The following is a 27,305-nucleotide window of genomic DNA, read 5'->3' as shown; positions in this document are numbered from 1 at the left end:
TGCCCCCCCCAGTCACCATCAGAGTCATTCCAAGCAGCAATAACATCTGGAATGCCTGGAATGGCTCCGATGGCAAGTGGGACCATTGGCCACTGACACAGTATGTCGTGGCACTTGCAGTACGTACTGTGCCAGTCCCCCTGTGCTATTCCACTGACTGGGACAATCCCAAGTGACTGATTGCATGAAGCCAGATGGAGGTGCCGAGAGCTTCACGTACCCATTCACGTACCACGTACTTCAGCCTCCTCGCTGTACCCATTTCAGAGTTAACATACCAGTTAATGAGCTACATCTCCTACTGAGGAAGTACAGTAATGCTCCCTACTTAAAGCATGACGACCTGGAACAAAGTCCAGGTCAGCGGCTGCATTTTGCTGGAGATGTGGATTATAATATAGAGGAAGCCAAGTACAAATGGGTTCCATCATTGCAATGGTGAAGCCACTGGAACAGTCACCAGTTGGTTGTCAGTAGCCAGGCCTCCTTGCAAGTTTAGACCTACAGTCCAGCATTGTTAATTCAAAATGACAAACCCATCAGCAGAGGTGTTTGTTTCTGGTGAGTAACAGCCTAATCCTCAACTCCTGTGGCACGCGGCGGCAGTGGCACTGAAAACAGCTGCTGTTGCATCCTACGCTTTCGTCCCCTTCTCCTGGGTAAGGGAAGTAGCTCCTCAATGGGGCTACTCAGTTCACCACCGACCAAAAGGTCGTCAGTGAAGTAAGAGTGCCAAGTCCCACACGAACACTTGTCAGGCGCTAAGCCCCACACGAACGCTCTGGATGATCCACCTCCCTGCTCCCTCCCCCTGGCACGCCTCCTGCCAACCTTCTCCCCACCTCCCAGTCACGCCTCCTCCCTGTCCTCTCCCCGCCTTCCCCTCCCCAGAACGTCTCCTCCCCGCCCCCGCTTTCCTCTCTGTGGTTCAGCAGTCCGTGTGACTGCCAAGCAGCTGAGGCCTGGTGCCTGCCTGGCGCTAGCCTAGCACTGGGCTAGCATGGGCCCATGCCCGGCAGTAAACCTCACAAACGTGCCTTATGGCACGTTTGCGACAGTGCACGCTGGCAGTAAGCAGTACGTTTAGGTTTGGGCTCTAAGATAGGATTACAGCCTAGTGGCCCAGTCCTGTTCAAGTTTCCTGTGCTGATGCAGCCGTGCCAATGGGAATATGCTGCGTCCTGTGGTGGTGGGGCAGTTGAAGGGAATGTTTGCTCTCATACCTTGGGGCTGCATGAGTGATGGAAGCTGGGTGTGATCTGGCCCTAAGTGTTACTGAACACAATGGGCTTACTTCTGAGTAAAATAAATAACACCATTTTGAAACACCTCTGTCTAGAAGCATTTGAACCCTCTCAAGGTATTTGGCTGAGGTGGGACAGTGGGATAGAGAAGGCCTCACCTCAGACACCTTTTATATTTATCAGGGATCTTTTGTTGTCACACCTTTCAGTCTTTATACACTTGCTTTAAACCAGGGGGGTCCACTTTTGGGAGCCGGGGTGACCCTGACTGTACCAAACCCGAAGTAACTGGCAACGACATGATGACATCACTGCCAATTACTTCCACGCCCTGAGCCTGCCGAAGACATTTGGCAGGCTCAAAACACAGACAGAGGCAAGGCCTCTGAGAGGAATTTTATAATAATAACTGGGTATTTATATACCGCCTTTCTGGTCATCAGATTACTTCTCTGACTTCATTCAAGGCGGTTCACATAGGCAGGCATTTCTACATCCCTCGAGGGGATTTTTACAATCACAGAAGGTTCTTTCTTTCAAGAACCACACAACATTTCTGATGGATCTTCCTGGTCTGGTCTCCAGTTGCCTCCCACGCAGACTGACAAGCAGCTCCTTCATCTCTCACGTGGAGGTCTGCCCATTTTATCAGGGGGCACAAAATTTCTTTTGGGCCCCTTTGGCCCACTTTGCAAATGAGAGGGGGAGGGTAGTGACAGGCAAGCAGAATGGGGGCAGGGAGGGGCAAAACAGGGTGGGTGGAGACAGCTAGAAAAGTCTGGAGTCCAGGTCTGTCCACTTATGTGGCATCAGCAGCTGGGTACAGTAATACAGAAAATCAAACACACTCCTAAGTCTCTCTAAAATCTTTTCAATATAGAAAATCATGTAGAAAATGAGCATCATCATATTTAGGCTCACACTAGAATGGAAAGTGTCCTGCGCATACCAAAACTTGCTTTTGCAGCAGTTGTAGCCCCACAGCTGTTCCTGAGCTCCTACACACCTTCATGGCAAGCAGATCCAGGATCCGAAGAGCTACTGTAGCTGACCAGCTTCCTCCCAGATCTGACACTGTGTTAAGGAGTGCCATGTATGCACTCCTTGGCCCAGCACATACGGCTTTTGGTAGCAGCAGAAGCGCTCCCAGCATCCCATGCAGGCAATGAATCCAGTGAGATAATATAGGATCCCAGGAAATTTCTGGGGCCCCTTTTTGGCTCCTGGGCCCCCTTTTGGACCCTGGGCCCGGGTACAAATTACCCCCTTTACCCCCCTCTCCTAGGCCCTGGGCAGAGGAGTCAGGTGCAGCAGGACCTTTTGATCTCCCAGCTGCGTCATTCCAGCTTTTCCTTCTCCAGAGGAGAAGCTGTAACGGCAAAGGGCTAGAAGACCAGAAAGTTTCTGAACTAGGTAGAGGCAGTGTGGAGAGGCTGCAACCGGGCTTACAAGGGCCACCAAAAAGGGCCTAAAGGGCCACATTCAACTTGTGTTGACCCACCATGCTTTAAACTATTGCAACCTTTTTCAAGAATATGGGATGTGGTGATTTATACTGTTACTGTTGACAACCTTCAGTCTCGAAAGACTCTGGTATTGTGCTCTGAATGGTGGTTCTGGAACAGCGTCTAGTGCGGCTGAAAAGGCCAATTCGGGAGTGACAATCTCTTCCACACTGGGAGCAAGTGCATTCTGTCCCTGGTCTGTCTCCCTGGCTATGGGCCTTCCTTCTTTGCCTCTTTGCCTCAGTCTGTTGGCCAAGTCTCTCTTCAAACTGGGAAAGGCCATGCTGCACAGCCTGCCTCCAAGCGGGCCGCTCAGAGGCCAGGGTTTCCCACCTGTTGAGGTCCACTCCTAAGGCCTTCAGATCCCTCTTGCAGCTGTCCTTGTATCGCAGCTGTGGTCTACCTGTAGGGCGCTTTCCTTGCACGAGTTCTCCATAGAGATCCTTTGGGATCCGGCCATCACCCATTCTCACATGACCGAGCCAACGCAGGTGTCTCTGTTTCAACAGCGCATACATGCTAGGGATTCCAGCACGTTCCAGGACTGTGTTGTTTGGAACTTTGTCCTGTCAGGTGATGCCGAGGATGCGTCGGTGATGACGCATGTGGTGATCTAGACCCATCAATTAACTATGACACACATCAAAGTAGGAATAAGTGGCAGGAAAAGAACACACTAGAAGAACAAAATTTAAAATTTAAAGTTGTATCATCTTAGTGGGGCAGGGTTATGGGTGATCATATTGAATTTCTGTGATTCCAAATGCTCTCCTGAATGACTGGCAACAACTCAGAATTTCCCTGGTTCAGCTGCCACCTCTGCCATTCAACTGTCTCGGACCTAAAGAAGTCAGTCCTTCCACCTGCAATATGGATGTAATGCTTATCTTTTACGTAAAAGCTGCAAGATAATGCCTATGGAGGATTCACCAAGGGGTGCGCAGATGCTGATTGCTACTAACCACAAGGCACACACATTCCTCTACAGTTTCTATTGGAGGGACTGCAGCATTCTGACAAATGAGCTCTGCTGGGAACAGGCCAGTGGCACAGAAAGCTCACCTGGACGATCACTGTGACTTGTGGCAGCTCCTGGGGGGCCTTCTGTGACTGGTTGAAGACCTCTCAGTCCTCTGCTAAGTCTACAGTCACCTGAGGCACCTCCAGAGCCTGAAACACCTCAGTTTCAAGCATATGGAAACACCTTGAATTTTTCTGCAATTTCCCCCCTCTTTTTGGAGGTCTCCTGAAACCAGTGCAAAAACACATCATTGGTGGCAGTGTGGAAACGCACCATCAGTAGAATATGGGTAAGTTCATGCCAGGTGCCTCCTTTCAAGTGGCACCCAGGGCAGATGTCCTCACTTGCCACACCAATACGCCACTGGCAGCAGGCGATAAATCTCTGGAAAACACACCACCATGAAATGGGCCTATTTAGTTACGACGGTTACTCGTTGTGTAGACCCAACACAAAAGATATAAGTGCATTACAGGGAAAACAGCATGTGCTTCTGGGTCACAGGTGAGCAGACAAGAAAGGAAAGAAGTGGCACTTTTTCCAGAGCTGCTGGCCCTGAACAGCCTCTGATGCCGCCGCCGCCGGCTCTGCCAGTCCCCTCAAAGTGCCAGGTCCCACCTGTTGGCCCCCAACCCTTCCAGTCCCCTCCCCTTTTCCTCTCCAAAGCAAAAAAAGAGGCAATTAAGAGGCGGTGGCCCCGATGGGAGGTCTGCTCTGCTCTGGGGGTCTGGGAGTGGGCAAGACCTCTGGGGGTCTTGCTCTGGGCAAGGCGGCAGAGGGAGGGGGTGGCAAGCTGGTAGGAGGAGATGACACTTTCCCTTCTTTTTTTCTAAAGCCCAGGCGTGACGTCACACCTGCTGTGACGTCGCCCCTGGGTGTGACGTCACTTCCTGAGTGCCATTTCTGGCTCTGCCCCAGGCTCCGAAACTGTTGGCTACAACTCGGCCCCAACGGACTGGCTCGTGTGTCAAAACGCAACCCCGACCATCAGTGTTCCGTCTGAGGAAGGGGCTGTGGGGGCTCCGCATCACGCCTCGCACGACGCCCCCTCGGAGCGGGAAAGAAACGGGGAGAAGGGGGGCCCGCCAGGCAGACCATTCCCACCCCGCTCGCCTGGCCTGCTTCCGAGAGAGAGAAGAGGCCTCCTGGGGGATCCAGAGGGAGCCCTGCTGCTGCTGACCGCAGGGGAGCTGGCGCCACGTCCTGCAAGCTCTTTCTTGGGAGGAAGCCCGTGACGTCACAATGCAACCAGAAAAGCAGCAATGACGAGTCCTGTGCAGCATCGCCACTCCAGCTCTTGGGAGGGACGTCAAGAGAGGGACCAGGGCGCTCAGTGCTCTGCCTGAGCAGGCTCAGGAGGGCGGGGCTTCGACGTCACGGGGGGGACCAAGGCCACCAGTGCTCCGCCTGAGCAGGCCCGGGAGGGCGGGGCTTATGACGTAACGGGGAGGGACCAAGGGGCCGTGCTCTGCCTGAGCAGGCTCTTGGGGGCGGGGCTCCTGACGTCACGGGGCGGGACCAGGGGGCCCAGCGCTCTGCCTGAGCAGGCTCTTGGGAGGGCGGGGCTTGTGACGTCAGGGGGCGTGACCAGCCGCCAAGCCCGAGCGCCGGTCTGTTCCCGTTTCGCCTTCCTCTGCGGTTGGGGGGAACGGGGAGGGCTCGCCTGGGCGGAGCCAAGCCGAGCGGCGCTTCCTTGCCGCTGCGCCCCAGAGGAGGCCGTCTACCCCACTCCCTCCTCAGCGCGGCTCGCCCTCCCTTTCTTGCTAGCCAATGGCTGAGGAGACCCGCCCCCCAGACGCCTCGGGAATTCACTTCCGGTTCCTGTCTGGCCGCGGTGTCTTGTGGGAGAATTTCGACTAGCGAGGAGGAGGCGCTCTACCCCGTCTCTATGGTGGTGCTGTGTCCTAGAGCGTCCCAGTCCTGTCCTGGGGTGTTGATGGTGGGGAAGTCCTTGAGGGCGCAGGGAGGAGGGGGGCCTTCCCCCTCCTGCTCTGTTGGGGGACTGGTGGCTCCCCGGCTTGGAAGTGGGGAGAGGGGCCTACAGCAGGCAGGCAGGCAGGCAGGCGGAGTCAGTTGCTGAGGGGGGGGAGCAGTGGCGTAGCCAGGGGGGGCAACGCGCTGAGTCTTGGGGGGCCGCCCGGGGTGAGTTAGTCGCCCCTCCCCCTCGGAGCCATTCTGGGCTTCACCTCCGTTTGGCAACTACTGCCCAGAATGGCTCTGAGGGGAGGGGTGGCTCGCACGCCCCGGGCGGCCCCCCCAAAGACTCAGCGCGTTGCCCCCCCGGCTATGCCACCAGGAGGGTGAGGCTACCTCCCCCCGTACTCCTCATCACCCCTCTCAGGGCTCGCGTTGCCCCCTCCCCAGACGGCAGGGAAGAGCCCGTTTCAGTCCAGCTGACCTGGAGGAGGAAGTGCTTGTAAGATGCCACCTCCGGCCCCTGGTCTGCCCGCTTCCTGTGGGTGACACTGGCCACTCCCTGGCAGGCTGAGACGGGGCTCAGCCTGGGAGCTTCTGCACGCACAGCAGCCTAGTCTCCCGTCACCTGAGGCTGTGGGCTGGGTGCGCCACCCCCTTGCCTGGAGAAGCGACAGCCTCGCTTCCCCCCTGGGCTGGAAGAGGAAGTGCAGAGGAGACCCGCGTAGCAGAGGCCAAGTTTCCTCTTCTCTGCTCTCGTCAGATGAGAGCCAGGATGGTGTGGTGGTTTGGGAGGTGGACTTGGATCCAGGTTCAAATCCCTGCTCAACCACAAAGCTTCCTGGGTGACCTTGGCCAGTCACACTCTCTCCCTCACCTACCTCACAGGGTTGTTGTGAGGACAGATGCAGGGGAGGAACCATGCAGGGCCTAGGAGAGGGGCATAAAGGGGGTAATTTCTACCTAGGCCCAGGGCCAAAAGGAGCCAAAGGACGGGGCCCAGGAATTTCCTGAGATCCAACATTTTCCTATCTGCTGGGAACACAACTGATGCCACGTGGGTGGGTAGACCTGGGCTTCAAAGACTTTTCCAGCTGTCTCTACCCTCCCCTCACCCTGCTTCGCCCCTCCCTGCCCCTATTCTGCTCACCCTCACCACCCTCCCCTGCCGTTTCACACACCCCCTTTGCAAAGGGGTCCAAAAGAAACTTTGTACCCCCTGAAAAAAGTCCTCTTAGAGGCCCTGGAACTGTACATGCCGCTCTGAGCTTCTTGGAGGAAGAGCGGTTGGGCACAAACCGCAAGAGAGCAGATTCCAGTTGGACCTCAGGAGGACATTGTTGACTGTCGGGGGCGGTTCTGCAGTGGGACAGATTGCCAGGAGAGGTGGTGGCTTCCCCCTCACTGGAGATCTTCAAGCAGAGGCTCCACAAGCACCTGCTGGAGATGCTACAGGAGGATTTCCTGCTAGATTCAGCGGATTGGGCTAGATGACCTTGTGGGTATCTTTCAACTCTAGTATTCTATGATTTTTCAAGTTCAGAGAACAGGAGGAGGAGAAGCAGTGGAGGCACGTGGGAGGCTTCAGGGATGGCCTAGTCCTTACTCTTCTCCAAGCTATAGTTCTTTTCTGCGCACCTGAAGGCGCACAGGAGAGCAAAGAAGCGGGCTGATGCAAAAGAAAGACAGTGAAACACAAGGCCTTTCTTCTGTTAGTTGTTCTTTCTGTTTATTTGTAGTCTTGTTTAAAAAAAATGCAGTGGGGCAAAACGGGGAGGGGGGGAGAAATCAAAAGAATGGGCACAAAAACCTGCTTGTTCATATAGCACCAGCAGCCCTTACTGTCAAGAATGTCTTCCTGGTGTGCAACCAGAATCCCATCTCTTGCAGTTTGATGTGCTGCTCACAATTCCCATGGGCATGCAGGATGATATTTTTGGAAGTTTATCACCAATTTGGGCACCTGCTCTCAAGACTCTTTGCTGCCCCCGGTCCCAACTCTCCCTGCCTTGCCTGTCTGATTTATCTGCACAGCAGCATCTTCAGATCTTTTCACTCACTGCCTGTGAGCTGACGCTTCTCTCCAAGCTCTCCAGCAGTTGAAACAAAGTTCATACTTCTTTACTCAGTGTGTGGTTGGTCTGTGGAACTCCTTGCCACAGGATGTGGTGATGGCATTTGGCTTAGATGTCTTTAAAAGGGGATTGGACCAATTTTTGGACGACAAATCCATTACGGGTTACAAGCCATGATGTGTATGTGCAACCTCCTGATTTTAGAAATGGGCTATGACAGATGCAAGGGAGGGCACCAGGATGAGGTCTCTTTATCTGGTGTGCTCCCAGGGCATTTGGTGGGCTGCTGTGAGATACAGGAAGCTGGACTAGATAGGCCTATGGCCTGATCCAGTGGGCTGAGAGATTTTGCATTTGGCTATAATGAAATAATCTGTTACGGATCAACTTTTAAACCATTATTTCTCTTTAATTAATGCTTATGCCATGCCCTTATCATTAATGTTTCTACCAAGTTACACAAGCACCTGCTCTGTGTGCCAACGTATATGGATGCCAGCCTGGCATGATGAACTATTTCACCCAAAACTCATACACACACAATGGACACCAGGACACTGCCTTTCTGGGCCTCAGGCTCAGCTCTTGGAGAACGCTGGTCAGGCCTCAGACTGTGTTGTTCCCTCCTGGAAGAAATAAGATAATCCCATTTGTGTGACCTCCTGTCTTTACTGTCCCCATTGAATGGAACCTCCTTTGTTTGTTTCCCTCCTGCTTGCATTTGCATTCCCCCCCAGCTGAATGTCAGCTCCATATTTTGCCTGTCATACTGTAAAACATCTGCATTTTATCTGTTTAAGGCTGCAGTCATATATACACTTACTTGGGAGTAAGCACTACAGAACACAGTGGGACTTCTGAGCAAACATGCATAGGTTTGTACTGCAAATGGCACAAGGTAACCTCCTGCTTGTACCTGCTTTTGCTATGATGCAACCCTTGTCCCATATAATCCTCCCTAGTATGTGGGCATTTGCATTTTAGCTGTTCCCAGTATCCAGTATAACCTCTTTGGCAATATCCCCGTCCTTCTGCATTCAGATTTCCCTTAGCTGTGGGCCAGGAAAGGCACATTAGCCCTTATTCCAAAGCCATTCAGCCAACAAGTCACACATCTGCACACGAAAATAGGCTACTCCAGAACCCATTCTTATCCCCAGAGCTGCAGGTAGCAGCAACTGTAAAATTCCTTAGATGTAGAAGGATTTTGAACAATACTTGCTGTGTGCAGCTGTGGGTGTTGCAACTGATCAGTCTCCAGGCTGCTTAGGAACCTCTGAATCCCTGCTAGAAAGCTCAAAATAGAAAACTTCCTATTCCTCTTTATGGCCACCCCTTTGGTTTTGTTTTTTCTTCCTTCTCTCTCTGTTTCCAGTGAAGAACTTCCCAAATTTTTTAGCACTAGAAACCACTTTTTAAAATGACCACTAGACAAAAAGAGAGGCAGAGATCTAGAAAGAAATAATTTTATTTAATAATAATACGAATACTACTAATAATAGGGTTCCTGTACTCCTGAGGCTGCTGGAGACCTTACATAGAGTATGTGTGTGTAGACATTTGCTAGACCCTCCCTAGAAAGGACTGTTCCCCCAAAACTTTACAGTCATTCCAAGGTACCCAGATGACTGAACTGGAGAGTAAATGTTTAGTTAGGGACTTCCAAACCAGATAAAATGTGGAAACTGGGTTCACACTCGTTACTAGAGAAAACCGGAAATTAGGCCATTTTAATTTGGGGGATATGAAGATGACCTCATACCGCAGGTTAACATTCCAGCTAACGATTATCTTCCTCAGATGAGGCTAGAAAGGGTGCTGGCAAAGTTTTGTTTTTTTTTAAGGTTTTGAAAAGTTTTTGTGACCCACCAAAAATTGGCTAGCAACCCACTGGTGGGTCCCAGTCTACAGTTTGGGAAACACTAGTGGCTAGCAGCTGGGGTGGAAGAGCAGGACCCCTAAGAATCCTTTTAAAGTGGACCTTTCCCCTGATTTCTTTGGACTGCACCAAATCCCTAGCATGTTTGCACTGCTGAAACAGAGACGCTTGCGTTGGCTTGGTCATGTTGTGAGAATGGATGATGGCCGGATCCCAAAGGATCTCCTCTATGGAGAACTCGTGCAAGGAAAGCGCCCTACAGGTAGACCACAGCTGCGATACAAGGACATCTGCAAGAGGGATCTGAAGGCCTTAGGGATGGACCTCAACAAGTGGGAAACCCTGGCCTCTGAGCGGCCCGCTTGAAGCATGCTGTGCAGCATGGCCTTTCCCAGTTTGAAGAGACACTTGGCCAACAGTCTGAGGCAAAGAGGCAAAGAAGGAAGGCCCACAGCCAGGGAGACAGACCAGGGACAGACTGCACTTGCTCCCAGTGTGGAAGGGATTGTCACTCCCGAATTGGCCTTTTCAGTCACACTAGACGCTGTTCCAGAACCACCATTCAGAGCGCGATACCAGAGTCTTCCGAGACTGAAGGTTGCCAACACAACCAAATCCATGCCGCACTACAAGCAACCACCACCATAATTTTAGGGCGTATACATTAATTACCCTAAAACCAGCTTTTGAGTAATGCACCAGTCTCCCTGATTGGAGGGAGGAGCACACCTGAGTATCGCCCCCCCCCTCCTGGAAGAGAACAGGTGGGAGCATGAACCAAATGGTGGATTCATCCTTGAATCTGGTGGGAATTCCAATTCAAGGAAGAAAGGGATGCCCGTCCCGTTTCCCCCCCCAGCTTATGGCATCTTACGAAGCAAAAGGGGCACGAGCATCTCCATGAGTGTGCCCAATCCCTTTTTAAAGCCACCTAAGGGCCAAACTATGCTACAATTATGGGCACATCCAGCCTTTCTTCCTTTTTTTAAAACAACTAGCGTGGATGTGCGTGGATGTGAAACTGCCCAAAACTATGGCAGGGGGCTGAGCGGGCTAGCCCTTAAACACCACCCATGGTTCCTATCCCAGTCAAGCACCCCCCCCCCCATTAAATACCAATGGGAGAAAAAGGTCTTATGGTTATTTCACTTAGAGAGCACAATCCTATGTATGTCTACTCTGAAGTTAGTCCCACTAAGCTCAATGGGACTTACTTCCAGGTGAAGTGTGTGTGGGGCTGCAACCTTCCATTTCTTGGCATTTGGAATTGGATGGCCCATTCGCTCAGTTTCTGAGTTCTTCACAATCTGTTTGTCACACCAGAGAAATCCTGCGTCTCACGGCTGGCAGCAGCCTCAAAAAGCAGCGATGATCACAGCTTAAGGCAGGGGTCTGCAGCCTACGGCCTGTGGGCTGGATCTGGCCCATAAGGAGTTTGGCTTAGGAGGCGAAGCCTCCTGCTGCGTTTGCTGCATGCCAGACAGGGAACGGCAGAGCCACCTGTGCTCGGCAAATCAGGCTGGAGTTTTTGCCTCCCAAGCCAAGCTCCATGCGGCCGTTTCTGGTTGCTCAGCCACCCGGTTGCGTGCTGACGTGATGATGTCATCACCAAACGTCGGGCCCCTTGGCCCTGCCGACCCCTGGCTTAAGGTGTGAAAGCTGAGGTGGCTCTGAGAAGGTGTTAGACTAAGTCACAGAGGAGAAGTCTCCCATTGGCTGCTAGCTGAGACACCTAAGTGGAACCTCCATTTTCAGAGACAGTCTACCTCTGCTGGCCCCCAGCCTGCCTGTGTGCCTCTGGGGCATGCTGGTTCACACCGCTTCCCTTGTGTGCCATTTTGGCTGCAGTGTGTGATCCTGTACATCCACAGTTACTTGGAAGGAAGCCCCACTGCCTATAATGGGACTTCTGAGTAGACCTGCAAAGGACTGGGTTGTAAACCTCCCCGGCTGTTGCAGGCAACCCTCCCTCCCCCTGCCTTCCCCTCATGCTGCCCCTTCATGCTGTCCCCTCCTGCCTTGCTGACCTTGGACCCCTCCCTGGTGGCCAGTGGTGGCGATGCTCATGAAGGCGGAATGTGATGTGAACTGGTGCGACGCTGGGAGTTGTGTACCGAACCTATTGTTTTTCTGTACTGCTAAACTCGAATAACAGCACAGCTTTTGTTTACACAAATGGTGGCTGACGTACAGGACTTCAGCACACAGCCGACTGGCGTGCAGATGGGATGGGAACATTAGGGGGGTGTTAAATGACAGCTGCCACCCCCCCGCCCCCACAACACCTCCCTTTCTGTCTGTGCAATGTGGCTCCGGAGACTCAACAGGCTTGGGCCTGAGTCAAGTCACGAGGTCTGTGACTTCAGGCATGAGTCACGAGGGCCGGGACTTAAGACTTGAGTCAAGTCAGGACGGCAGTGACTCAAGGCTCGATTCGAGACTTGAGCACCTCCCTGGAAAGAACGTCTTTCGGGCCCTTCAGAACTGCTCGGCTCCGAGGAAGGTAATGCTGGGGGGGGGAGGGTGGCGACAGTGGGGAACTGAGGATAGGCAGCTCTTTTGCTGTGCTCCGAGCTTCTGCCGGCTCACACAGTGCGGTGGCTTCTCCCCCCTCCTTCCCTCCCTCCCTCTCTTTCAGCCCAGCCAAGCTCTCCACCCACCAGCAGTTCTTTGCTGGAGCAGGAACTGGGCGTTTCTCTTTCTCAAAGTGCTGAAAAGGATCAAGTGTGTAGTGGAGGGAAGGGGGGGGGAGAAAAGAAATAACCGCGCCAGCCCCGGCAGTCTTCCGGCTCCCTCTTTCACTGCATTCAAAGCTTTGCTGTGCTGCCAAGAGAGGCCAGGCTGCTGTCTGCCTGCTTGCTGCTGCTGCTTGTTCTTGTAAAGATCTCCAGCTTCAGGGTGGTGCCTGGAGCCTAGGAGGTCCCTGTGCTGCTCCAACCGCCCCCTCTCCACTCTATAGGGTGGGCTTTCCCAGCGGAGGGTGGCGGCTGCAATCCCCTAGTCCGAATGCAGGCCTGTTGGGTGGCCTCCCTTCTCAAGCTGGGGGAAATGGCTGGGAGTGGGGGGGGGGGGTGTCACAAAATGTATTTTCAGGTTTCAGAGCAGAGAAAGACAGGGATGGGCACTAGACTCCTGTGACTCAGCCGTACGTCACATGTGAATCACTTCCCTCAAAGACTCACCCTTGACTCGAGTCACGTCTTCCAGTGACTCACATTCAACTCACAGTTGGCGGGGGTGGGGAAGGAAGCACGAACTAGACCTCGCTGGTGGTGGTGTGCCTATACAGTGGGAGGGGGGGGTGCTCTGCCATCACTTGCATGACCCAAGAGGGGTGGGGGTGGGAGTGGAGGAGGACTGCTTTAAAAGTCTGTGCAGTTTATAGCATTTTTCCCTGCTAAGGCCATGAATCTCCAAGGTGCTTGGCTCATATCACCTTTCAGGTGTGTGTGTGTGTGTGTGTGTGTGTGTGAAAGCATGCATTTTTCAGTGCAGGCTGCAGGAGAGTGGGGTCACTGGTTTATTGAGCCCAAGGAAAGCCAATTTCCCCCCTCCATTAAAGGCATGTGAAGTGCAGATGGAAACGGGATGTTAAATGACAACTCTCTCTCTCTCTCTCTCTCTCTCTCACACACACACACACACACACACACACACACACACACACCCTGGCATAAAGTATGATAGCTTAGGTGGCTTTGAAAGAGAATTAGACAAAGTCACACACAGGTCTCCTAATGGCTGCTAGCCGAGACAGCTAAGTGGAAACTCCATGTACAGAGGCAGTCTACCCTGAAGGCCAGTTGCAGGCAAGGGCTTCGCGTTCTGCTTGTGGACTTCTTGGGGGGCATCTGGCTGGCTGCTGGAAAGAGGGTGCTGGGCTAGATTATACGTATATAGGCCTTTGGGCTGATACAAAAGGGCTGCTTTTAAGACCTTTTGCCTCTACCACTTAAAAGGAGAACTTACTAAACAGAAAAAGAGTCTTTATGCTGGCACAGCAGGGGACCAATGTTAAGTGGTGCATTCGGAACAAAGTCAAGAGAGGCCAAAATGGATGGTAATGTCTAGTTCAGCTATTTTCAACCACTGTGCCATGGCACATTGGTGTGCCGCAAATGGTCTCCAGGTGTGCCGCGGGAGTTTGGGGAAGGGTCATTTATTAGTAGGGGCAATGGGAGTGTGAGCCCCCCGCCAGCAGCACGGTGTGCCTTGTCAATTGTCAAAAACCTGGTGGTGTGCCTTGACAATTTTAGCACCTTGTCAGCGTGCCATGAGATGAAAAAGGTTGAAAATCACTGGTCTAGCTCTTAGAGGGGGTTTCTCCCTCTCTCTTTCACACCCCCCACAAGAAAAGGTTGGCTCCACGGGGCAGAGTCCATGAGAGTGGGGTAAAGGGGGTAATTTGTACCTGGGCCCAGGGTCAAGAAAGGGGCTTAGGAGTGAAAGAAGGGCCCCCAGAAATATCCTAGGATCCTATATTTTCCTATATATCCCTATATATAGGGGCATCTAGACTCGCTGCCCCTGTGGGATGCTGGGTGCATGGCCGCTGCTGCTACTGAAAGCCATATGTGCTGGGCCAAGCAATGCATACATGACACCCATTAACACAGTCTCAAATCTGGGAGGAAAGTGGCTACTAGAGTAGCTCTTTGGCATGTGGATCCGCTTGCCATGAAGGAGTGCGTAGGAGCCCAGGCACACAGCTGCTGGGCTACAGCTGCTGCAGGAGTAGGTTTTGATGCAGACAGGATATTTTCCATTCTAGTGTCAGCCTAAATATAATGATGCTCATTTTCCGCAATCATTTTCTATTTTTGAAAGATTTTAAGAGGGACTTAGGAATGCTTTTGGTTTCCCACATTACTATACTTCAGGGTTGGGCAAGCTTTCACCCTTAGGGATCCTGGACCTCTAACAGTTGTGCAGGAGAGGGAATTTCCACAGGTCTGTGAGATTACCCCGGCGGTGTCTTTTCTAGTGACTGTCTGCTGGTGTTGCATCTTTTTAGATTGTGAGCCCTTTTGGGACAGGGAGCCATTAGATATTTGATTTTCTCTGTAAACCGCTTTGGGAACTTTTTGTTGAAAAGCGGTATATAAATACTGTTGTTGTTGTTGACAAGCAGCGCCTGATGAAATTCCCTCTTCTATACAATTGTTAAAGGTCCAGGATCCCTAAAGCTGAAACTTTGCTCACCCCTGCTGTACTGCATCAAGCGTGGGGAGAGTTAGGACAGACAAAAGAAAATATTTCTTTACCCAGCATGTAGTTAGTCCGTGGAACTCCTTGCCACAGGAAGTGGTGATGGCATCTGGCCTGGATGCCTTTAAAAAGGGGATTGGACAGACTTCTGGTGGAAAGGTTCATCACGGGTTACAAGCCCTGATGGTTATGTGCAGCCTCCTGGTTTTTGAAGTGGGTTATCTCTGAATGCCAAGTGCAAGGGAGGGCACCAGGATGCAGGTCTCTTGTTGTCTTGTTTGCTCCCTGGGGCATTTGGTGGGACACTGAGATACAGGAAGCTGCACTAGATGGGTCTTTGGCCTGATCCAGCAGGGCTCTTCTCATGTCGTCGTCCCCCACCTTTGGGAAGGGGCCCCAAAGAAACTTCACCCCCTGATGGCATTCCTCTGGGAGGCCCTGCCAGGGTGTGTGTGTGTGTGTGTGTGGTGTCCAGGTCAGGCAGGGGCTTGTCCTCACAATGGAAGGGAATTCACACGTGCACTTCCTCCCTCCCCACTCCTTGCAGCCCTGTGGGTGGCATCGCTTCCTAGGAAAGACCCCAGGCAGATCACAAGGGCTCCTGTGCCATGGGGGGGAGGAGCTCCTTCCCTCCCCCTGCATCAGCCCGCCCCCTCCAGCCTGGGGGCTCCTCCCACCCAGCTCTTTCCAGATGAGGCAAGAGAGACGGAGGCGTGCAAGAGCTCTCTCGCTCCGGGCTTCCTAGGCAGGTAGGGAGGTAGGTGGGTGGGGGGCTGGATCCTCGCTGCAGCTTCTCTTTCCTGGGCTCGGACTGGGCTCTGCCAGTCCTGGGGGGGCTGGCTGGCTGGCTGGAGGGAGGACTGTACCAGGGCGATGGGGAGTCTGGCTGGAACCCTCCCCCTCTTGCACCCACCCCTTGCTGGGGCTCGAAGTGAATGCCACGTGGTGGCTGGCACCAGGGGAAGGCAGCCTCTGGGGGGTGGGCTCCTGAAATGATGGCCTTGCTGGTGGTGCCCTGACTGCAAACTGATGTCTTTGGAAGCACCTGCTGGCAGTGGCGTAGCTGGAGGGGGTGCAAAGCCCTAAGTTTTGCAGGGAGCCTCACCTTGCAAGGGGTCCCTCCCCTTCGGAGCCATTCTGGGCAGGGGGTGCGAAATGGAGGCATTTGCCTCTGTTTTGCCCCCACCACCTGGAGTGGCTCTGAAGGGGAGGGGCCCCTTGCATGCTGTGGTGAGGCTCCCTGCAAAACTTAGGGCTTTGCAGCTGTGATGAGGCTCCTGCAAAACTGAGCGCTTTCCATTCACCTCTGTTTTGCTCCCACCACCTCCAGAATGGCTCCTGCACGCTGTGGTGACTTAGTGCTTTGCCCTCCCTCTAGCTACACCACTGCCACTGCCAGCAGGTGTGATGATAACCAAACCCTCTGATTCCTAGGGAACACTGCTGTCTTTGACGGATCATCCATCCAGGGATGAAAATGGAGGAGCAAGACCCCAGCGGCCCATCCTTAGGGTCAGAAGGAGCAGGAAAAGCCCCTCTTCTCCTCTGCGCTAGAAGTCTTGGGGAATTCCCACAGAGGAGGCCGGAAGAACAGATGATGAAGCGGGAATCGGACGAGGGGTCGCTTCAGCAATGGGAAGCTCAGTGGCAGGAGTTCCTCAGGACAGTGGAGTCTGCTCACTTAGTACGGGAAGCCCCACCATTGCCTGAGAAGCCCTCCCCATGGGATGACGCCAAGGCCTTCCTGGCCTCCTTTGAGCAAGTGGCTGAAGCCTGCCGGTGGCCCAAGGAAGAGTGGGTGGCCCGACTCCTGCCAGCCCTCCACGACCAAGTCAAGCCTTTAAGCAGCTTGGCTCCCAGAGACAGAGAGGATTATGGGAAAGTGAAGGCAGCCATCTTGCGAGGCGATGCTCTGTGGCGGGAGAAGAATCGCCAGCACTTCAGGCACTTGTGCTACCAGGAGGCTGAAGGGCCGAGGGGGACCTACAACCGGCTCCACAAACTTTGCTGTGGGTGGCTGAAGGTTGAAAGAAACTCGAAGGAGCAGATTCTGGAGCTTCTGATCCTGGAGCAGTTCCTGACCGTCCTGCCACCGGAGGTGCAAGCCTGGGTGAGGGATTGTGGCCCGGAAAACTGCTCCCAGGCTGTGGATCTGGCTGAGGATTTCCTGCGGAGACAGCGAGGGAACCAGAGACAGGAGAGCCAGGTGAGGTCATTTCAGCTACTGTTCCTCCTTGCCACAGGGTTGGGAAGGAAGGGGTGACTGTCTCTCCATCTCCCCATCAAGGAAGGGGACTGTGCTGTGATGGGCTGAGGCTGCAAACCTATCCACATTTACCTGCAAGTAAGTTTGCTAACCAAAGTGTTTGGTCCTCTCCATGTTGGGGAGAACACGAGCCTCATGAGAAAGATGTGCTGACATTGCTCTAGATCTCCTCTCTACACTCCTGTTGGGTTCAGCTGCATGCAAGACAGGCTGGTGTGGCCTTTTGAAGCAGCCTGGGTTCTAAAAGAAGGACCTCAGAGGTGTGCATAGTGGGCCCTCAGCTTTTGCGGTCTTGGAATCTATGGATTTCAGCGACCACAGATACCTCCCCACATCTCCCCAGGCCTCAGAACACCTCCCAGGCGCCATTGGAAGCGACTTCCAGTTCACATCCATGACTTCTGGTCGCATCTGGGAAGTTTCTGAGGCCCACTCCATCAGCCTACCTGGAGCTCAGTGCATCTTCTGGATGTAATCAGATGTCACGTCTGGAGCTGTTCTGAGACCCACGGGGTGGGCTGTGGGCTGGCGTGAACTCTGGAGGGCCCGGCACGACCTCAAGATAATTGTGGTGCTGGGCTCCAGTGTCTGCAAATTTCAGTATCTGTGGGGGGGGGGGGGAGGAGGAGGAACCAAACCCCCATGGATACCAAGGGACGACTGTCTATTTCTTGAAAAACCTCAATCCCAATTTGGGTCCCATTTGTGGCAATGGGGTTCATAAATACAAGGTGGGGGATAGAATTAGACTATTCCACATAGTCCTTCCACATCTCTGTTACACTTCCTGAATCAGTCTCCCCTTGTTGCAGGTGCCTTTTAAGGAGATGGTTGCGAGTTTCTCTCAGGCAGGCCAGACTCTGCCTGTCCTTGAGCAGGGGCAGCTGTGCATGGAAATCAAGCAGGAAAAGGAGGATGAGGATGCTGGCCTGTCGGGTAAGGAATTGGATGCCTTTTTTTAACCTGAGAATGTTCTAGAACAGGGGTCTCCAAACCCCGGCCCGGGGGCCATATGCGGCCCACAGCAAGCCTCTTTTCAGCCCGTAGCCAACCTCTTGTCCCCTGAAAGCCTCTGGCCCACTCAACTGAACGTGACCAGAACTGTGCTCTGATTGTGTCTGGAGGGTGTTCTGAGGGCCAGAGAGGTTGAATGAATGACCCCATTCATTCATTTATTCACTCATCTAAGTGCCATCTCTAATTTATTTATTTAAATTTTATATTTAAATTTTTTTCCGGCCCTCCACACCACACCAGATATTTGATGCAGCCCTCTGGCCAAAAGGTTTGGAGTCCCCTGCTCTAGAATGTTCTCAGCCATCGCTCCTGCTCCTTAAAGAAGCTGTTTTCTCCTTGGGATTCCCCAAAACTCCTTGATACTTAAGAGGTGTAAGAGGAAGAGGGGAAACATTCAGAGTAGTTGGTAGTACTATAGCTTATTCAAAAAAATTTTCTTTGGGCACTTAGAGCTTGCCATGTGCAGAGGGGAGCAAGCTCCTTACCAGACAGAATGTTCAGAAGCATTCTGTGACATCAAAGTAGCTCAGTCACTGACCAGGGCCCACTCAGTGAAGGCTCCTCCATAGGTGTAAATGGGACTTGGCCAGCAGCAGACCTCCCCTCAAGGTGCCCCGGGGTGGACCTCCCTTTGAGGTGTCCCAGGGCAAAGGTGTGCGATGGCGCTCCCCCCCTACACAAAGCCACCCCCATTCACCTGGAGCAAAACGGAGCCTTGTACGACTCCAGGACCAACTGGAGAAGCCTACTGAGGCTTCCCCGTGGTCTTAATCTATGTTTCTGACAAACTGACCAGATCGGGAGCATCAAGACTTCCCGTTCGGTCCTAGAGTTGTGCCCGAGGCATTTGCCCTGTTTAGTGAATGGTAGGTCAGCTACTGGACTTGGCTCCTCCAAGAACTTAGAAAAGAAAAAATGCATTTAAAGACTTAAAGTCTGCTGCTCAGGACATAGTGGAAATGGAAAAGGTGCAAAAGAGAGCAACTAAGATGATTACGGGGCTGGGGCACCTTCCTTATGAGGAAAGGCTACGGCGTTTGGGCCTCTTCAGCCTAGAAAAGAGGCGCCTGAGGAGGGAGATGATTGAGACATACAAAATTATGCAGGGGATGGACAGAGTGGATAGGGAGATGCTCTTTACACTCTCACGTAACACCAGAACCAGGGCACATCCGCTAAAATTGAGCGTTGGGAGGGTTAGGACAGACAAAAGAAAATATTTCTTTACTCAGCGTATGGTCAGTCTGTGGAACTCCTTGCCGCAGGATGTGGTGACGGCATTAGGCTTGGATGCCTTTAAAAGGGGATTGGACAAATGTGTATGTGCAACCTCCTGATTTTAGAAATGGGCTATGTCAGAATGCCAGATGCAAGGGAGGGCACCAGGATGCAGGTCTCTTGTTATCTGGTGTGCCCCCTGGGGCATTTGGTGGGGCTGCTGTGAGATACAGGAAGCTGAACTAGATGGGCCTCTGGCCTGATCCGGTGGGGCTGTTGTTATGTTCTTAAGAGCACTGATGAAACAGATGCAAAAAGTGTAGGAGACCAGGGTTCCATCCTTTTAACCAGTGGTTCCCAAACTGTGTCCCTGGCATCCTCTTCTTCCCAATCCAAGATGGTGGCATCCTGGAGAGCCTGGAAGAAGAGGCTACCATGAAAGAAGGGCACTGTGACCTCAGTAAGTTTGGGAACTGCTGCTTTATACCCTCGGCTGGGGCAGAGGGCCAGCCAGTCTCCTCATGGGTCCTCCTCTACTTGCTTCCCATCACTTGGTCTGGGGTTGCCCTGAAGTGGATTTTTCCACCTCTTCCCCAATGTCCTGTTCTTGGAACGTGAGATTATTTGGTCCTTTGGACAGTGTCTTCTAAGGGCCAGCGGGCAAGGGGAGTTCCATGCTTGAAAGAATCAGGTCCTGGGGCCACAGTCAGTGAATGCCAGATGACTCTGTCAGGGCAACGAATGATTTTACCCACCAGAACTGATAAGCAGAGATAGTGGAAACTTTAACAGAGAACTAAGTGGAAAGGAGAAGGCCAGGCAGAACATATAGCTCAATTCATAGGATGACCAGGTCAAGTGAGCAAAAAGATTTAACCAGCCACTAGCCTCATGGGAATTACAGCGGACCCGCTTTATCCGCAGGTCTGGCATCCACGGGTTTCACTATCTGAAGATGCCAGTATCCCCTCTTAAAAATGTTTTTTAAAGTAAAATATTTGTATTGGCAACCTTCAGTCTCGAAAGACTATGGTATTGTGCTCTGAAAGGTGGTTCTGGCACAGCGTCTAGTGTGGCTGAAAAGGCCAATCCGGGAGTGACAATCCCTTCCACACCAGGAGCAAGCAAAGTAAAATATAGCAAGATAATAACCTTCCCTACCTTCACGCCACAAAATCATGTCATTTGCAAGGTGAATCATGCAACCTCCCTAGGCCTGGGGGCACAGAAGACTGCCTTGCAGGTTGGGTGACCCAGATTCAAATGCCCATTTGGCTGCGAAGCTCACTGGGTTACCTTGGGCCAGTCTAACCTACCTTGCAGGGTGGTTGTGGGGTCAAGATGGGCAGAACCATTTGCAAACTCTTTGGAAGAAGGCTGGGCTCAACGTGGAAGAAATAAGAATAGGCTTTGTGTCCACTTTTGGGGCTTACCAAGTTTCTTTCTTTATTCCAGAGAAGAGGGAAACCGACGTGGATCCCCTCACACTGTCGTCAGCAAGAGGTGACCAGGAGGTGCTGAAAGAGAACTTTTGGAATGGACCAAAGAGGCATGAGGGAGGCGTCATGGAGAAGGGGAGAGCCGAATCCATTCCTTGTCAGTTTGGGGACTTCTCTGAAATCCCAGTCCAGCAAGATAATCAAACAGGGGAAAAGGGGAACACGTTTCTCAGTATTCCTTGCAGAACTCAAACCGAGGAGGAACCAAGTGAAAGCGTCAGACTGGGGAAGAGCTTCATTGGCAGCACAGATCCTACTGAGAGCCATACAGTCCAAAAGGCAGAGAACCCTTGTAAATATTTGGTGTGTGGCAAAAGCTTAAGCATGAGCTCACTCTGTACTTTACATGAAGCAGCTCACACTGGCCAGGACACCTGCAAATACTTGGAAGGTGGAAAGAGCTGCCGAGTGAGCTCAAACCTTGCAAAAGGAGAAAAACGGCACAAGTGTTTGGAGTGTGGAAAGAGCTTTGGCCAGAGCACGCACCTGACCTTACACAGACGAATCCACACCGGGGAGAAGCCCTATAAATGCTCGCAGTGTGGAAAGTCGTTCAGTCGGAAAGGATCTCTGACTTCGCACCTGAGGATGCACACGGGCGAGAAACCCTATCCCTGCTTGGAGTGTGGACGGAGTTTTAGCTTCAGTTCAAACCTCATTAGGCATCGAAGAATCCACTTCAGAAAGAAGCCGCAGCAAGGCCTGAACAGCGGAAAGCCTTCCCACCAAGGCCCGCACCTGACTTCTCATCAGAGGATTCACATGGGGGAGAGCCCTGCAAAGGCACTGGGTGTGGAAAGAGCCGCCAGCAGAGAACAAGCCTCTCTTGGCAGGAAGGAAGTCACCTGGAGGGAAGATGCAGAAATGCCTGAAGAGCGGGCAGTGCTTCGGTCAGAGCAGATACGTCACTTGATAAAAAATGAACTCATAGAGACTCCATCTGGGCAGTTGTAGTAGCTGCCTTTGTGTTTTTCTCAGCCACCCTCTTTTTTCCCTTTTGTAACACCTGCAGACTTCCCCTTCTTCTTTTTCCTGTTCCAAATAAACAGATTCAAAATCTTCTGTTGTTCTTCTAACACCCTGGTGCTCACTAGCAATGGGGCAATCCTGTGCATGCTTACATATTGAGAAGTAATTCTCACTGTGTTCAGTGGAGTTTATGTCAAGGAGATTTTTAAGGGGTGGAGTATAGGAACCTCCTGTAACATAGCAGGTTGAACTTCCTGCAGCAACAGATATGATTGATTAAAATCGATATCTGCTCCTAGTATATTCTGGTGCTTTGAAGCAGGGGTGTCAAACTCATTTCATACAGCTGTGCACTGGTGTCATACATCATGAAATGGAACCTGCAGCTGCAGCAAACCTCTGCAGGTGAGAAGCTGGGTTGCCCTGCTTCATCATCATGCCCTGCTTGTGAGCTCTTAAAGAGCAGAGGCCCCCAAAATACAGCCCACAAGCCACATCCAGGCCAACACATTTTGATATCATCCAGGCATGAGATTTACATGCACCCCCTTCAGTCTGTCCTCTACCATCCCCATCCATCACAATGTACTTTCCTCCTGCTGCTGGATCACTCTCACTGAGAAAGAGAGCAAGCAGCCCCATAAGGCAAATACTTTCATCCTATTGCACAGGTTCTCAGAGCTAAGTGCAAAATAGCGTTTTCTAGAAATAATCAGCTCCAGCCCACCGTAAAAGCAAGACTGAGGGATGTGGTAGTGGCAGCTGAATGTTTGGAGACCTCTGCTTTAGAGGCATTTGACTGGCTGCAAACAGAATGCTGGAGGACAAACTTCAGTCTGATCTAACAAGCCAATTTCTTACGTACAGCCCTTAGCCACTGGGAGGCCACTTAGTCTCAGGGAGGAGGTAGCAGTCAAAAATTCTGCCAGGGTGCAGTGGACTTAGTGTCCCTCCATTGCACAATGCAAGTGCTGCAAAATAGGGGAGAAGGTCTAAAGAGTCTTCAAATGAAAGTGACTTTCACCCAGTGGCATAGCTAAAGAGGGTGCAAAGCACTTAAGTTTTGCAGGAGCCTCAACGCAGGCTGCAAGCGGCCCCTCCCCTTCAGGGCCATTTCAGGCAGGGGGAGCTAAGTGGAGGTATACACTTACCCTGAATGGCTCTGAAGGGGAGGGGCCGCTTGCACCCTGCAGTAAGTCTCAGTGCTTTGCACCCCCTCTACCTATGCCACTGCTTTCACCCAACCTTGACCAACCTGCCCCTTCCCTCTCTCTGCACTTGTACAGAGGCAGCCCCCCCCCCCATATGGAAGAGTGGAACATCAGTGCACTCTATTTCCTTTATTCTAAAGGAATATTTATTATTTCTTTATTATATTTATTTATTTATTTCTGTTTCCTTTATTCTAAGAGAAATTGCACAGGCCAACACACCTGACACAGGACTCAAATACTTAGTGAGTCCTGACACAGGGCAGTTGTGGGGGAACACCATGACAAAGGTGAGTTATACTTCCACCACTAGCCCTAGAAACAGGGCTAGCCCATCACCTTATTTGGAATTTACAGGAGGATCGAAGCTGCAAGGACTTCTCTCTCCAGCCTTCATCCTATAAGAGGTCCTGGACCAGTATAGGCAAGAATCGGTGCAGGAGACTGAGAAGGGAGCATCTTCAACGTTGCAGGAAATTTATTAGCAAGACGATTATAACGAAAAGGACACAAAGTTAGAAATATGTTGGTTTGTGCTTTTTTAAACAAAGTAGCATGATGAGTGAACACAGAGGCATGCTTTGTATGGAATATACAGGCATGCCCCGGTATCTGCAAGGGATAGGTTCCCCCCCCCCCGATACCAGAAACCGTGGATGGCCGCAAGTTGGCCATCAGGGAATATCTGTATTTGGACCAACAATCCCCTCCCACCCAACATCCACCCAGCAAGTGTTTGAGTTCACCAGGATTGTTGAACAGGCTGCATGTCAAGCTGAGCACAAGGACAAGGGTGTGCATGGCAGGGCATGGTGTGATGCTCAGGAAGTCTGCAGTTCACTAGCCCTAAGGTGGGCCAGATCTCAGTGTGCACTCAGGGATTCTGAGAAGGCGAGTCTTGTCCCTACCATGAGTACAAAGCACATTTGTTTCAGGTGGATTTCTTCCATTTTATTATTTGAATTGCTTTTAATGGAACGCATAGAGGTGTATATGTAACCCTGCTGCATCTGCATATGCTCTGGCACAAGGCTACAGAACTTAGACCAGACTGCCTGTTCTCACCAACCCTGTATTGCAGTCTGGACCAGTGGCATAGCTGAAGGGGGGCAACAGGGACAAATGCTCTGGACACCTGATGGGTACGGCACTGCGCTACCATCCAGTTCCCTGCAGCTCCTCCGTGGCACTCAGGCCCTTTTGCTGCCTCCTCAACCCTCAGAAGACCTTGTAAAGGGTGTGTGGGTGGGCTGCATGTTGGTGTGCATGTCTCACACGGCGGCAGTGCTTTTTGAACAACTCCGGTGGGGCAGCTCTGCTCTGGAGGTGAGCACTACAGACTCTGAGGTTTCTCCTGCAACTGATCTTCTCTTCACCTCCCCCTTCAAGTGGTTGACTCAGAGCCAAGCTCTGCTCAGATCCCTTTTCCCAGCCTCACGTCGTGATGTGGAGTCCAGGAGGCTGGAAGAGCTTTGCAAGGAGTCCTGCAAGCAGCCACTTGAAGGGGACGCAGGTGAGGCTTGTCCATCATCAGCCAGCATCCTGCCCATAATGGAGTGTGAAACTCTTGGATGCGAGAGAGCAGCACAGTCAAGACACGTAGCTCCCAAGAGGCACTTCAGCTGCACTCTTTACCAGGGAGTAGGCCCCATTGAAGACAGCGGACTCACTTCTGAGTAAGCCTGCATTAGGCCTGCACTGTTGGGCACATTCCGTGAGGATCACAGTTCTCTTCCCACCCACAGAAGGCACAAGTCACCCAAGAAAAGCTTCATGACTTGTGATTCCCTTCTGTGCAATGGTGACACCTCTCCTGCCTCTTCCCTGTGGGAAATCAGAGTCTGCAAGCGCCTGTCTGAGATTCATGACAGAAATAAAACAATTGAAATTTAAGATTTAAATTCCCACTTGGCCATGAAGCTTCTTGGGCCTCAGTCTCATCTACCTCACAGGGCTGCTGTGAGCACACAAGGTAAGAAGAAACCATGTTCAATGCCCTGAGCTCCTTGGTGGCATATAAAGGAGTAAATAAAATCAATACAGGAAAAGGCACCTGAGAGGGGACATGGTTGAGACATATGCAGTTCTGCACAGAAGGGAGAGAGGAAAGTTCTTTTCCCTTGCACAACACTAGAACCCACAAAACTGAGTGGTGGGAGAGTTAGGGCAGAGAAAATATTTATTTACCCAGCAAGTAATCAGTCTGTGGAACTCCTTGTCACCGGATGTGGTGATGGCACCCAAAAACCTAGGAAAGGGGAATTGGAAAGATCCATCACAGGGCACAAGCCGTGACAAGCATGTGCAACTCTGGGCTTTAGAAGCAGGCTACCTCGGAATGCCAGAGGCAAGGAGTGGCAACAGGATGGAGGAATCATGTCGTCTTGTGTGCTCCCTGGGGCATTTGGTGGGCCGCTGTGAGATACAGGAAGCGGAACGAGATGGGCCTTGGCCTGAGCCTGCAGGCCTCGTCTTAGTTTCTTATGCTGAAAACTGTGTTCCAGCAGCACGGAGCACGTCCTGGTGATGCAAAAGCTGGGTTGCTGCTGTGTGCCGACAGGCCGCTTGCCAAATTGCAAGCAGCAGCATGCGCACAGCAGCAGCTCTGCCGTTGGCAGGGTTGGTGCAGGGGGATGGGCTTGGAGGAAGTAGGATCTGGGCCTGGAGGGAGGGTGCTGGGAGCAGGTATGAAGTGGATACTGGCAGTCATGGCACTGCCACTGTCCTATGGGTTCACTCCAGCTTGCACCAGGCAATCCTGCCCTTCTCAGCCTTGAACCTTCCCATCCATGTCTCTGTTCCAGTCCTCCCTCCCTGTCCTACCCACCGCCCACCCTCTGTGCTGACTTACTGGTGCCAGGGCACTTGCAGAGGCCACTGGTGCACAGTTGCGCACTGCTTTTGGTAGTAGGCCCGGCTATGCAGAACGGCGCATCAGAGAGGGGTGCTACCCTGGCCCTCCAGAGCTGCTCCTGGGCCTGACGGCAGTAATCCAAATTAGCATTATAGCAATAATGATACTCCACTCCCCCACCCCCCACCCCCCAAAGTATCACTGGGACCCCCATCCCACCAGGGGCATGCGGTGGATAGGGAGACAGGTGAGGCAGTCTCCCCACTGGAGTTGAGGTGCACAAGCAGAGCACCTCACACACAGCAGTGCTTTTCAAAAGACTTTGGTGGGGAGGCTCTGCCTCACTTGCCCCCCCATCCACCGCACATCCCTGCATCCCAACCCCATTGTCTCCTTTTCAGAATGGGTCAACATTTCAAAACGAGCAGGTTTATCATTGAAGTTCAGGCTGGTGCGCGAGACGTCCCTCTCTGGAGTACGCCCATCAGCTGTTTGTGGCAAGCCTTCCCCATACACCGATGGAAACCCTGTGCTCTGGTGGCCTTGCCCATGGCCTCAAAGAAGGCAGCACATGGAGCCACAGCCCCGGCCAAATCTGGATCTTCTGGATATGCTTCATGCAGCAAGGTCAGCTCAGTCTGTGTCTTTAACAGCCACGGTTACCTGGAATTCTAGCTAAGCTCTGGGAGTCAAGGCCAGCTACATTTTAGCTAAGAATCAACTACAATGCTCAAGTCTCCCAGGCCCTCAAGGATGTGGAGGGGCGCCTCCAGAGAGACTTGTTCCAGGGCCAGGATACACAGGAAGATGCATGCTGGGCCCCTGAAGTTGTTCTGGGATCCCCTGCTGGCTTACTGGGGAGGTCTGGTCTAGAGGGTAGAGCCTCCGTCTGCCTGAAGATAACATCCACAAGGTCGCCAGTTCGAGGCCACCGGCACCGTGCGACCTTGGAGCAGCTGACAAGCTGAAGCCGAGCGATTCCATCTGCTCTGAGCGTGGGAGGATGGAGGCCAGAATGTGAAGCCAGATCAGAATGAAACACCTGAATGTTGTGGTTCTTGAAAGAAAGAACCTTCTTTCAATTGTAAAAATCCCTGTTTAATAAGGGATTTAATAAGCCTGCCTATGTAAACCGCCTTGAATAAAGTCTTGAATAAAAACCAAGAAAGGCGGTATATAAATACCTGTTGTTGTTGTTGTTGTTGTTACTCTGGCAGCATCCAGGGCAACCACTGGAAGCCACTGCACTAAGTGGAAGGTTCTGGAAGGTCCGAGGAGATGGCAGAATCAGGGTGCCTCCTGCTACAGCCTCTCTCCAGCTGCCCTGCTCCAAATGAAGGATCTATTTTGTGCCCAGAAGTGTCAGGCTATTGGCAGCACCGAAAGGCTTTTGGAGCAATAAAATTTGTGGGAGCTTAGCCTAAG

General features: G+C 52.3%; 2 protein-coding genes across 2 annotated transcripts in view; one reads left to right on the top strand and one right to left on the bottom strand.

Annotated features, from left to right (window-relative positions):
- The window catches only part of LOC136640316 (zinc finger protein 850-like), a 145,272-nt gene extending 123,342 nt beyond the window's left edge, over window positions 1–21,930 (top strand). The window contains exon 10 of the mRNA XM_066615350.1: window positions 21,324–21,930. Within this exon, the coding sequence (XP_066471447.1) occupies window positions 21,324–21,800 (477 nt within the window). The 3' untranslated portion in view covers window positions 21,801–21,930. The remainder of the gene's footprint in view (window positions 1–21,323) is intronic.
- LOC136640311 (zinc finger protein 665-like) overlaps window positions 1–27,305 on the bottom strand; it is a 274,368-nt gene that overhangs the window by 197,036 nt on the left and 50,027 nt on the right. The window lies entirely within an intron of this gene.

This window comes from Tiliqua scincoides, chromosome 2, assembly GCF_035046505.1.
Source record: "Tiliqua scincoides isolate rTilSci1 chromosome 2, rTilSci1.hap2, whole genome shotgun sequence".
Classification (NCBI taxonomy): domain Eukaryota; kingdom Metazoa; phylum Chordata; class Lepidosauria; order Squamata; family Scincidae; genus Tiliqua; species Tiliqua scincoides.
The sequence above is the reverse complement of the archived record's forward strand: the minus strand, read 5'-3'. Positions and strand labels throughout refer to the sequence as shown.